Genomic DNA, 17,754 nt, shown 5'->3' on the forward strand with positions numbered 1-17,754 from the left:
ATCTGTTTTATTGACATTCAGTGTCAGACTGTTCCTGCAGCAACACTTTCAAATCCACTGCCTGATGCCTTTTGACATCATTGTGATGAATCAGCCCATTACATCTTATCAACTGATGAATATTAGGTTTTGGTATATTATTTAAAACCGAGACATCAACCAAGAAAATAAAGCATATAGTTTAATTCAGTATATGGCCGAGATCGAACTTTTACAAAACTGAATTGTAACCGAACGCCATATACAGCTGGTGCTTTTACGTACTAGCTGAATTGTTTAATTTAATTGTAAAAGACAAGAAGATGGTGGGATGATGCAAGTGCTGGAAAAAAAGAGGGGTCTATGATGCTATAATTGAGTACAGCGCTGTTTGGCTCAATATGAATCACTGTAAGAGCCCAGCAGAGCCATAGACAGATGGGAAAACACAAGGAGTGGTGAGTCTTGCTCTGTAGGATGGATAAAAAAAAAAGAAAAAACAACCAGTCAATACTGTGTGTGTGTGTGTGTGCGTGCGTGAGTGTGTGAGTGCGCGTGTGTGTAAATCAACCCTGCCTCCAAAGACAGTCTGAGATATACTGTTATGCTATTGCTGAGTCCATTCTCCAGGCAGCAGTAAATTGTCTTTGCCTCAGAGTATTGAAGCACAGAGACCTTCAGCGCAAAACCAGTGATTACCTACAATCACACTTGCTGTGAATATAGCCACACTAAATGACTGCTGCATGACGCAGTCAACAGTATTGTCTTTTATCCGAAAGACCGACAGAATGATTGTGTGTATTTTGACTATTTTACTCGTTCAAAATATTTAGAAAGCAAGAATTAATTATAGAACTACAGTGCAGTGGCAAACGATTCCGTACTGATGCATGATTAATATTTAACCTTGATTTTTATAGGGGAGATAAAGAAGAATGTTTTTGATAATTTTGTCCTGAGAGTGAGAGCGAATGACCTCACAGAATAAAGTCATACGGGGGTTTGGAACAACATGAGTAAATGATAACAGAAGTTTTATTTTGGGGTGAACAGTACCTTTAATACAGGCCTGTGTGTGATCATTTGGTCAGCAAGCTCATATGTTTGGCACATTGCTCTCAGGGGACACATATTGAGGGTTATTTTTAGTCTGGGAATAAAATTCACTTTGACAGTTCAGAAACAACTGCACAAAAATCTATTTTTTTCTCTTGATTGAGCCCTTTTATTATTGATAAAATTATTAATAAATCTGTTCATGCATCATCTTGAGGTCTATCTATCTATCTATCTATCTATACAGTACCAACCTAACTACCTACCTACCTACCTAATAGAAGTGTTTGTGGGAGGAGGAGGAAATAAAGAGAGCCAGTAGAAATGAAAAGGAGAGAGAGGTCATCATTTGGTGCAGGCTGTGGTGTAGATGGGGACACGCATGAGCTGAGTCCTCCACACCGGCAAACTCTCCTCCTCACGGAAGAACAGCGGACTCACTGTAACCGCCTCACGTAATACTGTATATCGCAGTTTCCGCGCGTGTCGCTGATGTTCATGGTTATTAATAGGCTGCATTGGTCTTCCGTCGGTTTCTTTGAACCATTCAGATCAACGGATCAGATGCGAGTGCGCAGTTTTTGAGGTGACAGTACTAAGAACGCTCAAGATTCATTTCATAAGACTCGATTTGAAAGCGGACCGGAACCGGAGGCGATATTAATGGAGCCGTGCACGTCTTGTTGAGGATCCCATCTGCACTCGTCCTCAATGGTCACCTTCTGTCCGAGCCTGTCTTTCTGCTTGCTGCAGTCCGCATCAGAGGATGTACGCTGAGGGAAGCACGACAGACACTGAGCCAGACGCGTGCCAGAAGAAGACATCATGCTTCTCCAACATCAAAATATTCCTCATATCAGAATGTGCCTTAATGTTGGCACAGGGCACTGTAGGAGCCTATCTGGTAAGTCGAGCCGATAACACAGGCATCTCATACTAGGCTACGTGCGCACTGTATGTGGATGACATTGAATGGTGTCCGGTACGCATCGCTTACCTTTACCCTAAAGCAAGATAAATAAACCACATCATGAGGTGTATAGCTGAGGTTTTGCGTGCGGTACTGCGACTGCTTTATTTCTACATGATTTAGAGGCGCTATAATGGAAGATGATCATCAGTCTAGTGAGTGGCCCAGTGGTCGATTACCTTATTTTGTCTTTGAGCCACGGATGCACTTATGGTTGGAAACAAAAATATGTCACAATGATCAGACCTTCTATGGAAAGATGTTTATTCCTTGAAAAAAAAAAAAAAAAAAAAATTAGTAGGCTATGCTAATACTATTTTTATGTTACTGTAGGCTAGTAGTACTAAAAGTTATCTTACAGTGACTAGTACTTTTATCAATTTCACTATTAACTTTAAAATAAATGCTATTAATTAGATGCTATATGCTATTCCAATATTGACTAGGCCCTATCTGTTTACTAGTAGCCCTACTCATTTATGAGATAGTAATTCCTTTACGACTAAGTACATAGAAATTCCGTATTTACTCATAATATGAGTACTTACCGTTTTTTACATGCTAAATTAATACATCATTTTAAAACAAAATACTTAAAAAACAAGTTTAATAATTTTGTCATTTTAATTTTATATTTTATTTTTAGGGTTGTTTTTACTCTGTAACTTTATGATGAAAAAAGTATTTGGCTAACTCGCATTTACAGTATAGTGTTTATTAATGTGCTCTAATTCCTGTTTAGTAAATTAATTAAAAAAAAAAAAAAAAGTTATTTTTGATTCCATCTATTTACTAGATGCATTTCAGTTGTTGCTGGTACTTATTTTAGTTGCACTAGTAACTAGATACTAGTAGTTATTCTTTAGTTATTTATAACTATTAAAATGGATACCAGTTATTACATGTAACATTTTTAACTGAACTAAAGTAGTGATTCCAGTCTTTACATACGACAAGAAAAAAAAAAAAAAAAAAAAAAAAGGATTTGTAAACTCACAAGATAAGAAATGTTATAACAAGCAGAATAAGTGTCTCAGAAAAAAAGGTGCCAAACTTCAGATGCCTATATAAATAAGAGACAAAAATGTGCAATATGTTGCCAATAACAATAGTGAGTGGGGACTGAGACAGTGACTAGTAGAGGAGAATGTACTAGTATCTAAAAGGTACTGGTGACTAATAGGATTAAAACTAGCCACTACTAGATTACTTACAACTAATTAAAAAACAAGTACTAGTAACTGAAACATAGACAATAGTTAGTTTAAAGGAATAAATGTTAAAATGGCCTGCCTATAGACTTCACATTAGCTTTCAACACAAGAGAAAGATTCACACAGTCACGTCACTACATGAATGCATCTGCTCTTGAGTAAAGTTATATGATTGATACTGTATATTATTTTTCCTAGGATGATGACTTTTGTATGTAAGTGCAAATATGCCCTACCTTTTGCTTTATCTAGGTATTTAACATGTTATGTATGTTATGTTGTGACCTAAATGGCACATGTATGAATCGCTTTTTCAACTCTCAGAACATTTGATTTATATCTTCAATATTGTGTAAATGAGTTCTTCATCTCATCAATCTATTCTATTGCTTAAGATCTCCAAGCCATGAAAACAAACATATTATGGGTGTGAATATGGCACGTGGTCATTGCTCATTATCTCACAGCTTTGTAACAGTATTTTTCTTTATATTTTAGGTCAGTGTCCTCACCACACTAGAGCGACGTTTCAACTTGCAGAGCGCTGACGTGGGTGTGATCGCCAGCAGCTTTGAGATTGGCAACCTTGCCCTCATCTTATTCGTCAGCTACTTTGGGGCCAGGGCCCATCGGCCTCGGCTGATTGGTTGTGGGGGCATCGTGATGGCGCTGGGAGCGTTACTGTCAGCACTGCCTGAGTTCTTGACCCACCAGTATGAATATCAGTCTGGAGAGCCACGACCTGTGGGACAGGGAAAAGACGTGTGCTCCAATAGCAGTCGGGGTGGGCTCTCTGATCCAAGTTATTTCTGTGGGAATAGAACCAATACCAACATGATGTACCTGCTGCTGATCGGAGCTCAAATGCTTCTGGGGGTTGGAGCGACACCCCTGCAGCCGCTGGGCGTGTCTTACATCGATGATCATGTCAGGCGTGAAGACTCCTCCCTTTATATTGGTGAGAGTGATCTACACAACCATTACTGTGTTATGTGCCCCCTCCAGCCCCATCAGTAAGGCTTAAGTGCCCCTTAATCAGAGATATTGTGGGTGACAAACAGTAGCACATATTTATATTCATATACAAACATATGAAAAATGCACACATTATACATACACATTATTTTGTTCTCTTTCCTTAATAATGAAACAGAATAGTAGTAGAAATTCTTTGTATAGTGGAGGGTACCTGGTGACCAGGGGTACCTAGATTTTATAGACAGATTTTGATTTTACTTTATTAAACCTATTTTTAAAAACCTTTATTAAAAAAATCAAATGATTAATAATTATTAATGTAATTATTTTTATTATTATTATTATTATTTTAACTTTTGATTCAGTTTAGGATTTAAAAAGTAAAATTAACAAAGTAAAAAATAATAATAATTATTATAATTGGTTATAATATGGTATAATTATTGTAATGGTTAACACTTTACAATAAGATCAGTCAATGCATTAACACATATTAGCTAACAATGAGCAATACAATAATAGTCACACTATTTAGTATTAATCTTTGCTAGTCAGTTAGCTAGTCAAAATACAACTGTTCATTGTCAGATACAATGTTTGATTTTAATAATGTATTAGTAAATGATGAAATTTACATTAAATAAGATTAATAAATGCTTTAGAATTAGTTTTCATTGTTAGTTCATGTTAACTAATAGTTCATGTTTACTCAAGTTAACAAATGGAACCTGTATCAATACATGTAAAAGTATTATTCATTGTTGGTTCATAATAACTAACATTGAATATTAGGTTACACTTTAGTTTAGGGTCCAATTCTCACTATTTACTCATTTCTTATCAACATGCATATTACAATGATATTGGCTGTTTATTAGTAGGCTAAATATTATAAAGCACATATAACTTCCTTATTCTGCATGACCATACTCTATACATCCCCTAATCCTACCCAATACTTAAACTTGACAACTACATTACTAAGTATTAATAAGCAGTAATTAGGAGTTTATTGAGGCAAAAATCATAGTTAATAGTTAGTTAATAGTGATAACTGGGCTTTTAAACTAAAGTATGACCGAACATTATTGTGAAATGATACAGATGAATTGTTTTGAACAGATTTATTTGCTTTAATCCATTCTAAATCACTTCAGGAAAGAACAACAAACATCTGGTTTAAATGCTCTCCTTTTGCTACTATAAAAAAAACCCACTATTTTGCTGTATTGTAGAGTGTAAGTTAAAGATAAATACTGTCTTTTAAATGTCCTCAAATGGCACTTCTTGAACTCCTGGTAAAACATGCTGGTCAGGCACTAAAGAAACACTACAGAGTGTTGTTTTTATTTTAGGGCATATCACGTAACACTACCGTCAATATCCCGCGTTGAAACAATAACAGCACTTATTATTATTAATGATTTATAAGCCACAAAATGTTGTATGCTTAGCGCATCAGCTCTTTACCGCTTCCTGGAGGACTCCCTAGCAGAAAGCTTTTGTATGAACGTACTCAAACGCATAGTTATTGTGTGTGGCTGGTTTAGGTTTGAGGTGAACTCACTTGGGAAATTTCCAAGAATTGAGCTTAAACCCATTGGTTTAGAGTGGTGCACCATTGTCTTAATCTCCTGTTGCTATGTTTTCAGGGTGTAAACAAGAAGCAATGATGGCCTTCAGTGCCTGTTATTTCTGCGGTGAAGCTAATGTGTGCTGGCTGCTCTGTCATCCCTCAGGCAGCTCACTCTTTCTCACTATTCTTCTCACTCTCTCTCTCTAATCTTCTCACTCTCATTCTCTCGCACTACGACGATGATTCTCCAAATATTTGATACAAATAAAGACTAGATCATCAACCCCAGACTCAAAATATAACCCTATAGCATGGAAATTGACTATTGTAATTGAGTAGCTTTCCACAGGTAATTCAAGGTCTGGATGTGAAGATTCTGTGTGAATGTCTGTGGGTTTGTGTGTGTGCGTTTCACATCATTTCTGCTGTGTCTCCTTCTCTGCAGGGTGTTTGACGTCTTTGCATTGAGCTGACTTGACTGTCTATGAGCATTAATGTCTGTGCAACCCCAGCAAGCTTCTTTCTCTCTCACTCTTGCGTGTTTTAATCCTTTGTAACCTTTAAAACTGGACCCGTCTCTTATTGAAGCATAGTGTGTAAACTAGCACAGACATAAACATCCTCTTTGGAGACAGTCATTGCTGGTGGGCATAATGGAATCAGTCATTTAGCTGTTTGATCACAGAGGCTTTGGTTAACAGAAATGCATTTGGCATCTTTCACAAAGGCACAAGCAGAAAGGCCTATCTGTTTAAAGTGAATTATCCAGCGTTTGTATTCATACAGAATCCTAGAGTAAGAGAACTGATCTAGGATTACATAGCGATAACATTAGGACTGATATGCTTAATCAATTTCATCCAGACTAATGGATAGAACTAAAACACTTTTTAAAGATCCAGAGCAAATACAACTTTGAAGCTCATGTTACAGACCCTTCTTCCCCTTTACAGCAATGAGATGAGGTTCAGTCTTTCCATAGTAAAGGCCTGTTCACACCAAGGACGATAACTATAATAACAGGGAAGTCCACGCCACAACTATAACGATAACGTCACAGAGGAAAGATATAGTTGGAATCACTCTCAGAACAGAAAGATATCGTTGGACTCACTCTTGTTTTCCAGGTGATGATTGATGAAAACATTGACAGCCAATTAGAATCCACCAGACTTTAAGGAGCTCAAGCATTTAACGCGGTAGACAACATAACCGCAGTGCGTGCTTATAATAAACAGAACATTATCATGCATTTGAACTTCAACTCAAACCAATATTTCATGTCCGTGTAGATTTTATTCAGCTGTGTCATCACAGAAATAAATTACATAAAAAAAAAAAAAAATATATATATATAAAATATATATTTTAAATGGAAAAATCCCCTGTTTTTACTGATTTTTTTGATCAAATAAATACAGCCTTGGTGAACATAAGAGACTTAATTCAAAAACATTTAAAAATCTTACCAAACCCAAACTTTGGAATGGTAGTGTATTTATTTATTTATTTTGTGTATAGCCGTATAATGCCCAGGATAATGTACAGTCAGTCAGTCATTACTTTAAAATAAACCCCTTCAGGATGATACACGATCACCCCTTCAGCTGCGTCTGACTGTACATTATCTGTTACATGTTCATTTATAGTGTTCTCTGATCATGCTTATGCTGTGTCTGGACAGATAATTACTCGCCGAATGGTAAAACAGCTGATAGTACAACATTTACTAACACATGCATAATCTATATGCTGGCTACCCCACTTTTAGTATTCCTATAATATATAATAATCAACACAGAAATGTTTGTGCTCATCAGCTTTATCACAAACTCATCAGGTGCCAGTTATAGCAATGAGAGATTATGCAATATAGCTATTAAAGATTTTTTTTTAATGTACACAATCATTAAAGGAAATAGCTTCTTTACTTTGGGCTACTTGATGTTGTGTCTCAGAAGGGAATACAGTTGCAATCAAAATTATTCAACCCCACAGAGACTGTAATCATTTACAAATGTAAGCTTTTCTAATGATACAGAGTTTTTAAAAAATTGCACCTATAACAGTTTAGTGGCAAACTAAAGTGATAATGTCAATATATAATGTAATGCTTTTGGGTAATAGCATTTTTTTGTAATACAGCTATGTCATAATTATTGTCATAGCTGTTTTTAAGTCACTTATTTGTACAGTATGGTACAAAGTTGTGTTAAAACACAAATAAGCCTTTGGAAGCTCTATAACAAAACTGAATTAGCTTGTGCTGTTACACATACATACATTTAGCCAATCCATGTGCTAAAGTTGAGTAGCAAATATGGCCAAGTCAAAAAAAGATCTCACAAAAGCCATAGAGAACAAAATGTTGTATTACTTTAGAAAGTCTATGGCTACAAGAAGATTTACAAACCACTAAAAGTTTCTAGAGACACAGCTGGTAGCCTTATTCATAAGTTTAACATTTGTTGTACCAGAAAACCTTTAAGGGTTTTGAGATAAAAAGCACAATATCATTAAGGGGAATACAATTTTTGATCAGAGCAACCGATAAAAACCCTCAATTTACTGCCAAAGACCTGCAAGATGACCTGATGAAAGGAGGAAAAAACATTTGCAATGCAAAGAGTAAGAAGAACACTAGACAAGCATGGCCTTAATGTTGGGACATCTTGCCGAATGCCACTCTTGACCAAGAAAAACATAAAAGACAGGCTTGAATATGCTAAAATTCATTTGGATAGACCTGTGGAGTTCTGGAAGAATCTTTTATGGAGTGATATGACCAGAAGCTTATGAGCAGAAGAACACCATCTCAATGGCCAAACATGGATGTGCTCCAGTATTGTTATGGAGGTGCTTTGCTGTTGCAGGAAGTTCAAATCTTGACTGTATGAAGGACATAATGAACTTTTTGAAGTATCAAGCCCTTTTAGCAAAGATGTTGATTCCTTCGATGCAGAGATTGAAGCTTGATGATCAATGGACTTTCCTGCAGGACAGCCATCCCAAAGTACACACCCAAATCTACTTAAGATTGGTTCAGGGATCAGTCGTGGAATGTTCTTGAGAAGCCTGTACAGTCTTCAGATTTAAATCTCATTGAAAACATTTGGTGGAATTTGAAGAAAGCAGTGGTAATGTAAAAACCAAAGATTATCAGTGATCTGGAAGCTTTTTCAAGCGAGGGATGGTCCAAGATTGAAGTAGAGAGGTGACAGAAGCTTTTAACACTTACAGGCAGCATTTATGGGAGGTTATAAAGAATAAAAGATTCTGCACAAAATTTGACTTTTGGGGGTTGAATAATTTTGAAAACGAATGTTTAGAGTCAATTAGATTTTTTTCATCAACTTTATGTTCTCAGAATCACTCAAATGTGTATTGATAAACTTTTTATAATAGTTTACTTATGCCTTGTTGAATTGTTTTCATGAAATGTCGTTCTCTGCAGCAAAATGCCTTCCAGTTCAAGGGGGTTGAATAATTTTGATTGCAACTGTACGTTATAATTCCCCTTCTGCAATAATAATAATATTAATAAACTCTTAAACCTTGCCCTAAAAAGATGCTATTTACATAAGCATCTAGATTAATTAGAGCAAATGCCGCCTTAATAACGTGTGAAAGATTTAAATTAACTTAATTTAAAGGCACAGTATGTAAGTTTCACCACTAAAAGTAGCTTAATTAAAACAATAATAAAGGCGTAGCTTGAGGATGCCGTGAATGAGTGTGGAATCATAAGAGTTGTCATCTTCACTTCCACAGCCGATGGAAAGCAATCCGACGGGACTCAAGGCAGAAATCATGTTCATGGATGAGCTAATGTAATAACGTTTTATTATCATCACTGTGGTGTGAAGCAGGGCGGGGCCGAGAGCCAAGGACATTTTACTTTGTTGTTTTATTATGCTTATATGCCGCTGTCGGCCACTGCCGCTCCTTTCGTTTTGTTTCTTATGTTTATTTTACGATTAAAGTTACGCTTACCGTCTGCCTCCTTCTTCCCTGAACTTGAACTTTGTTACAGTTACAGTTGATGACTTAAATGCACATTATTTTATTTCATTCTTATAAAACAGCCGCAAGTGCTACACATCTACTCATACAGGTCACTTTTTTTGAAACATTAAAATTGTGGGGTAAGTTAACGTAGCGCTGTTTTACTTGGTCAAAACAATCATACTATAATACGCTTGAGTGTGTTGAAAGTTATGACTCACTCAGTGGCTGGGATGAGACACTTGTTGCACACCACACTAAGCTAAATTGATATTAGATTATCATATTAATACAAATAAAATGAGTGTTGTCTCTGAGGCATGATACAAATATGTAACTTGTGAGAAAACGAGATTCAAACAATAAGACTAACCGTGTTGAACTATATAACAATGATTCGTTTTCTGTCGATAAAGGTATCCAAACAGTTGCTTGCCTGTCTAGTAAAACACATAATATATTAAAGCGTGTTTCCATAGTTTCTACTGAAGTAAAACTATTGAGGGTAATGCAGATATGACGTCATTGACAGGCAACGCAATGACACGGGCCATTGCACTGGTTAAAAATAGCTGGTTTCTCTGAACTTAAACATTGTTGGAAACAGTTGGGATAATGTAAGTACACAAGTCAACAAAATATTTAATATTGTTTTAGTGGTTTTGGATATTTTACTCCAAAAACCTCACATATTGTGCCTTTAAGTGAATTGACAGCAATCTGGCCAAAACTATGCATGAATGAATATAATTTTCCTACGTGACTATTTTGTCTGTTGTATCGCATTACAGGTATCTTATTCTCTACACTGGTCTTTGGACCAGCCTGTGGTTTTATTCTTGGCTCTCTGTGCACCAAAGTTTATGTTGATGCAGTCTTCATTGACACATGTGAGTACCGGCATCAACAATCAATCCCTTTATTTAAATGTTTTCCTTATTTGTTAATGGCTTTGGATAAAAGCATCTGTTAAGAATTATGAATGAAACTGTGTCTCAGTAATATCTCATCAGATCTCTGTTCACTCCTAACAGCCACGCTGGACATCACTCCTGACGATCCACGCTGGATCGGTGCCTGGTGGGGCGGCTTTATCATATGTGGCCTTTTCCTCTTCCTCTCCTCGTTTTTCATGTTCGGGTTCCCGCAGTCGCTGAACGAGCCTGGGGAGGGCCCGGGGGGTGAGAGCGAACAGGCCATGCTGCCTGCTGAGCTGGTGCAGGAGTACGAAGGAGTCAAAACCTCAGATGACCCGGAGATCAGCACTGGCCTAACCTGCTGCCAGCACCTGCAGGGTGAGACAGAGGGCAAAGAGAAAGACTGTCTAAACACACAGAGCTTGATTTGTCAGTGTTCATTACTTGTAGTAGTTTTAGATTTCATTTCAGAGTAGAGAACAAGACTCATCTGTCAAAATGCTGTTAGAGGGATAGTTCACCCAAATATGAAAATTCGGATTAATTACTCACCCTCGTGTTGTTCCAACCCCGTAAGACTTTCGTTCATCTTTAAAACACAAATGAAGATCCTTATGATGAAATCTTGAGAGCTTTCTGTCCCTCCATTGACAGCTACACAACTAACCCTTTGATGCTTCAAAAAGTTCATAAAGAGATCGTAAAACTAATCCATATGAATAGTGGTTTAGTCCAAATTTTCTGAAGAGACATGATCACTTTATATGATAAACAGATTGAATTTCGGCTTTTATTCACATATAAACATTCATCAACTCTCACATCAGTTGTGGTAAACGGAAGCACAAGCATGTTCGCTTGACGTGCGAGAACCAATGAGGTTCATTTTCATGTTATGCATGTTTAAGCTTCAGCAAGAACCAATGAGGTTCATTCTCATGTTACACTCGTTTGAGCTTCAGCGAGAACCAATGAGGTTCATTCTTGTGTTACGCAGCACGTTTGAGCTTTTGTTTATGTCCGCTGATCAATGTTTACATGTGAATAAAAGCCTAAATTCATGCTGGAGGATGCTGAAGAAAAAAAAAAAGATATTTTATAAAAGTATATGTTAAACTTAGCATGTTAACTCAAGATATTAATATGTGTAACAATATTTTTTAGCACAACCAAATGTTATATTCCTTCTGTTTTAGTCTGCTTTCTAAAGAATGGCTAGAAATTATTTGCAAGGCAATTATAAGGAAATTACAATTCTTTAGGCTATTAAACATAAAGCTGATTTGAATTTTTTTCTGTTGTGAAAAGCTCAAATTAACTCAAATGAAGCTGAATTGTAAATTGAATTAAAAATGTAAAATATATATTCCTATGTTGCAATCTTGTTAAGCTGCTTTCAATTATTTTGTTTTACATACTTTCACAAGGCACTGTATACACACACACACACACAGTGCCTTGCGAAAGAACAGTATGTGAAATAAATAATTACACAATACAAATAATTTATTAATAGTTCAACTTTACATATCTTAATCATTACTTTTGGCTTTAATTGCAATATAAAATAATTATTTAATATTTTTATATTTTAATATTTTTCTTACACAGTATAAATGGATATTTACATATAAAAATAAACAGCTGTCTTTACATCATTTTAGTAAGAGGATGGGGAGGGGCATCATATTTGCGGATCCTTGACATCAAAAAGTTTGAAAACCCTTGGATTACAACATTCTCTTCAGCTACATCCTTATCCATTGATATGAAATCATCCATTTAATATCAGTGTAATGTCGTCTCAGTTATCCCTAAGGTGACTAAGCATCTGCTGTCCAATCCGGTGTTCACCTGTGTCATTCTCGCTGCCTGTATGGAAATCGGTGTGGTGGCTGGATTCGCTGCCTTCCTAGGGAAATATCTCGAACAGCAGTTCAACCTCTCAACGTCCTCCGCCAATCAGCTCCTAGGTAGGCAAGTCCACAAAAACATCCAAGTCATCCAAGTCAAGTCATCAAGACATCCACAGTTTCAAATAAAATCACTGCAAGTAACTGAAAGCTGCTTGTCAATTGTTATTTTACTTTTTTTTTTGCTTGTGTGTACAGGTATGACAGCAATCCCCTGTGCTTGTCTGGGCATTTTCCTGGGCGGCCTCCTGGTGAAAAAGTTGGATCTGTGTGCATTAGGGGCCATTCGTCTGGCCATGCTAGTCAATATCATCTCTACGGCCTGCTACGTCTCCTTCCTTTTCCTTGGCTGTGATACGGGCCCAGTCGCTGGGGTGACTGTTGCCTATGGCAACGAGTGAGTGGAGCGCTACAACATAAAAGCCTCACAAATTTTTAATGGTCCACAACAATTGGCAATAAATACAGTCACTTAGAGTATAAAGACTTTTGTGCTTGTAGCATTAATTTTACAGAGGATCATGTTTATAAACTGTGAATTTGTCATTCTTACTCTTCTCGTAATTATTCTCTCCATTTAGGAGTCTAGGCTCATGGGAGCGGACGGAGGCCGCATGTCTGTCGGGCTGTAATTGTTACACGTCTTCTCTAAGCCCCATCTGCGGCTCCAACGGCATCACCTACCTCTCCGCCTGCCTGGCTGGCTGCACCCGAGGAGTGAGTCTCCTTCCACAGACGTTCATACGCACACTCCCCAATTCAGACAGATCAATAGACTCCGGCACACATCTGCTTAAATGCTTCCTAAAGTCATAAGTAGCAAGAGTTCTTTTGGGAATGCTCATTTTTCCTCCCTCTTTTAGATACATCAGTCCCCTTTGTCTCAAATATTCGGTTCTTTTTTCCTCTGGATGGTCGCTAGAAATCCCCAGAGCAGCACTTAAGATCCATCATGAAATATGCACTCAGCTCTGCTCTCCTCCCTCCCTCCCTCTCTCAGAATCTGACAGGCTGTAAGTGCATCGCCCAAGGCGACGGGCCCGGGACAGCCACGCCGGGGAAGTGCTCCAGCCCGGGCTGTCAGCAGGCCTTCCTCACGTTCCTAGCAGTCGTGTGCGTCTGCAGCATGATCGGAGCCATGGCCCAGACTCCATCCGTCATCATCCTGATCAGGTAATGCTGCTGACACCAGTAAATTTAAGGTTTCGTGAGTCTTAATCAGTCATGGTTGTCATCTGCACATCATAATGAACTAGTACTAAACTATAAGTCATTGGTGTCTGTAGAACTGTGAGCCCAGAGCTGAAGTCTTACGCCCTTGGAGTTCTTTTCCTGTTGCTCCGGCTGCTAGGTAAGATATTTGCATAACAATTTGTCCAAGTATTTTAAACATGCATCCTTATCTTTATCTTGGTTTGGTTTATATCAATTAGCTTAAATAACTTGTATGTGCACTACCGTGTAAAATTTGGGGTCAGTAAGAAGTCTCTTATGCTCACAAAGGCAGCATTTATTCAATCAAAAATACAGTTAAAATAGTAATATTGTGAACGTAGTAACTATTTTCTATTGTAATGCATTTTAAAATGTAATACACTCCTGTGATGGCAAACCTGAATTTTCAGCATCATTACTCCAGTCTTCAGTGTCACACGATCCTTCAGAAATCATTTTAATATGCTGATTTGCTGTCCAAGAAACATTTCTGATTATCAGTGTTGTGCTGATTAATATTTTTGTGGAAACCGGACACATTTTTCAGGATTCTTTGATAGATATTATCAAATTTATTTGAAACAGAAATCTTTTGTAACGTTATAAATGTCTTTAGTCCCTTTTGGTCAATTTAATGCATCGTTACGGAATAAAAGAATTTATTTAAAAAAAGAAAAACCCTTTTATAGGGTAGTTCATATGAATGCAAAGTACTGTGCAAGTCTCTTTGGATAAAACCCTCGGCCAAATGCGTAAATGTAACCTTTAAATAACAAATTTGTGAAGTAATTAAAGGCAAATTCATATATAAAGGAATGAAAAATCTTAGTTTTACATTGATAAACAAGTACTGTACAATTATACTGACCTCTGTGTTGTACGTCCCAGGTTTCATTCCTCCACCTCTGATCTTTGGCATTGGGATTGACTCCACCTGCCTACTGTGGAGCTCTGTGTGCGGCATTAAAGGAGCCTGCATGCTTTACGACAACATCACCTACCGCTACCTTTACGTCAGCATCGCCATCGTTCTCAAATCCAGCGCCTTCATTCTCTACACCATCACCTGGCAGTGTCTGCGTCAGAACTACTCCAAGTACATAAAGAACAGTGAGGACTACCTGACCCCAAGCCAGCTGTTCGCCTCCAACCTCACCCTGGACAACCTGGGCAAGGACATTGCACAGAACCCTTCCAACCGCACCAAGTTCATTTACAACCTAGATGACCACGCCTGGAGCGAGAACATGGAGTCAGCCATATAGTCCCACCCCAAAGAGGGCCAGCTGGCCTATATGCACATGCTAATTTAGTCTCATAACGCTCTTATTCAAAAGAAAGTCCATGTAAGCCGATTTCTGCACATTCCCGCTTGGGAGAAATGGGCACTCTTTTAGCGCATCCAGGGTGTTTTAACTAAACAGAGCCAAATGAATTTGACTGTTACTGTAGTCAGGACCTGTATATGCTGGATATATGATATGTGTAGATGAAACGCATCTATCGTATTAGGGGATGTATTAGGTTGCAGTTCCAAAACCGAACAATTAAGGCCCATTCAAACCGAGGATAACTATAACGAAAAAGACACAGTTCTATAAATCATTCTTAATTTAAAATAATAGCAGAGTCCACACCAAAACTATAACAGAGAAACGATATCATTAGAATCACTTTCTGAACGATTTTTTCCAGCTGATGAACGATAAAAACATTGACAGCCAATCAGAATCCATCCTGCTTTAAAGCGCTCAGGCATTTAAAGCGGCGGTCGACAAAATATAAACATTGACAAGTTCATTTACAACCTAGATGCATCCATATCTTTATTGGATTTGCGTTGGTGTGGACGCTAATATCGTTATAGCCATCTTTATAGTTATAGTTCTTGGTGTGAACGGGCCTTTAATCTTCCATCAGTCAAAACTAGCCCCAGCTTACATATATAAGCACCTTTTTTAGGTTTCATTTTGGATGGTCTTTTTAGTATTTTTAAAAAAAATGTAAAGAATATTAGCATATGAGTTCTATGAATATTAGCTAATATGTTTACTTGAATATCGTGAGGCTCTAATCAGTCTATTTTTATGGAGGGTCTTAGAAAGCTTGATGTTATTACTCAATCTCTCCTCTGTACAGTCATTAGACTTTAAAAGACATAGATACAAGTGCAGAGTTCACACAAGTCATGTAACCTATTAATCAGCCTAAATACATAATGGTGAACATATTAGGCCCGTGTCTGTGAAAACGTATAGCTTGAATAGACAAAAGGTTCATTAGTTTTGTGATGCCTCGTTATTTGTCATCTGCAGAGGTCCTGAGCAACATCTAAAGCAACATGTAACATTAAATCAGTAGTTGTTATCAAGCAGAGGACACTGAAGGATGGAAAGATGGATTTATTTCAATGCATGCAGGTATTGCATGTTGATGCATCAGAGTAGGCGCATGGGAATTTTAGGGGATGTATTGTTTTGGAGAAAGTAGACATTTCCCTTCTATTACTCCAGCATCTTCTTAAATGGTGTTTTATACAGCGTGCGCAGAGTTATTAACGGTATTACGGCGCCTTGTATACATTTCTTCTTCCAATCTGTTCAATATGTTCAAGGAATTCGCTTGGAAGACCAAATGCAAAGGATTAACAAAGTTTTACAACAGTTGTAAAACATGTTTTTTTTCCTCTTTAGCAAAATATATAAAACAAGGAAATAAACATAAGGAAATTATTAGTGAGCTACTAAAATATCAATCCGAGTTACACTAAATAATTATAATATGAACAAATATTTAAAAATGACTTCAGAGTTAATTCATACATTTTTGTATGGCATTGGACCTAAGAATTTGTTTCATATACTTATGACTTATTTTCTATGCTTTTTCTAAAAAAATCAATAAATAAATGTAAAAAAAAAAAAAAAAAATGCAGGACCGAAAGGTGATGGATCCATGGTAAATGTAACAAAGCGGAATGCTTTTTATAGAGGAAAATGATGTTTCTGCTGCTCTTGAAAGATGGTTTAACTGGATGCAAGTACACTGAAGAGACCCGCATAGGGCAAAACCCAAACCCATTATCACCCTTCGTGTAAATGGCTTCCCAAGCACATTATTTTAATGCATTGCAATATACGGCGAAACGCTTGATTGCTTGAATGTTGAGGCCGGAGTCAATACAAATGGGATGATATAAGAATGATGTCATTGTTTATATAATCATTCCTCTCTATAGATAATTCATTGCCGTAAAAGTGCCAAAGTGATGCCATTTAAGTGTTCTGAGTTCTCTCTGAGAGGCCGTTCTTCATAATGCTGGAATTGTATATGACCGCAAGATGCTTTATTGTATTGTATGTAGACATATGTGATATCTTTAGCAACCATTACACCTTGTACATAGTGACATTTAAGTCTATTCTCTCCAGAATGTAGAATATAGCGATGCTTTAGGCTTTTACAGGTGATGTTACAAGTCTTAACTTTGGACAAAATATATATTATTGTTAAATGCAGATGGAGATTATGTTATGCTTACAGAGGAATGTTGTGGTATATTTTTCTACCCATGTCTGTATTACAAAGCTTATGTGTAATGGCCATAAAAGGTGTACAAAAAAAAAAAAAAAAAAAAAAAAAAATTACATGAACGACTATCTGCACTAAAGCATCGTCCTCGCATTTTTATTATGAAGCTCAAACGTTTAAGCTCAAATTATTTATTTTCCTCTGTTGCCCAAGCAAAAGTCTCTGCACATTATGCATTCATAACAACACGATTTTAGATGAATATGAACCTGAATAATGTACAAGCACCTTTGCTCTTCATTTCAACCTTACCATAAAGTTTATTTGGAAGGCTGTTTGGACTTGTGTAACTCCAGAGTGTTTAGTATGCCTCACAACATGTTTAGATGCATTTTAC

General features: G+C 37.0%; 1 protein-coding gene across 1 annotated transcript; it reads left to right on the forward strand.

Annotated features, from left to right (window-relative positions):
- The first annotated feature begins 1,389 nt into the window (after window positions 1-1,389).
- Window positions 1,390-16,716, forward strand: slco3a1b (solute carrier organic anion transporter family member 3A1b). The gene is made up of 10 exons (XM_079867241.1): window positions 1,390-1,942; window positions 3,721-4,180; window positions 10,573-10,671; window positions 10,816-11,076; window positions 12,507-12,671; window positions 12,810-13,008; window positions 13,193-13,328; window positions 13,612-13,784; window positions 13,898-13,962; window positions 14,715-16,716. The coding sequence occupies exons 1-10, from the start codon at window positions 1,805-1,807 to the stop codon at window positions 15,089-15,091; spliced, it is 2,073 nt and encodes a 690-aa protein (XP_079723367.1). The 5' UTR covers window positions 1,390-1,804; the 3' UTR covers window positions 15,092-16,716.
- The last annotated feature ends 1,038 nt before the right edge of the window (window positions 16,717-17,754 follow it).

This window comes from Squalius cephalus (genome assembly GCF_949319135.1).
Source record: "Squalius cephalus genome assembly, chromosome: 3".
Taxonomy (NCBI): Eukaryota; Metazoa; Chordata; class Actinopteri; order Cypriniformes; family Leuciscidae; genus Squalius; species Squalius cephalus.

Coding starts and splice junctions, on each gene's coding strand:
- slco3a1b (XM_079867241.1), top strand. CDS start 1,805: ATGTACGCTGAGGGAAGCACGACAGACACTGAGCCAGACGCGTGCCAG. Junction 11,077..12,506: donor CTGCTGCCAGCACCTGCAGG/GTGAGACAGAGG, acceptor ATGTCGTCTCAG/TTATCCCTAAGGTGACTAAG. Junction 13,785..13,897: donor TCCGTCATCATCCTGATCAG/GTAATGCTGCTG, acceptor TGGTGTCTGTAG/AACTGTGAGCCCAGAGCTGA.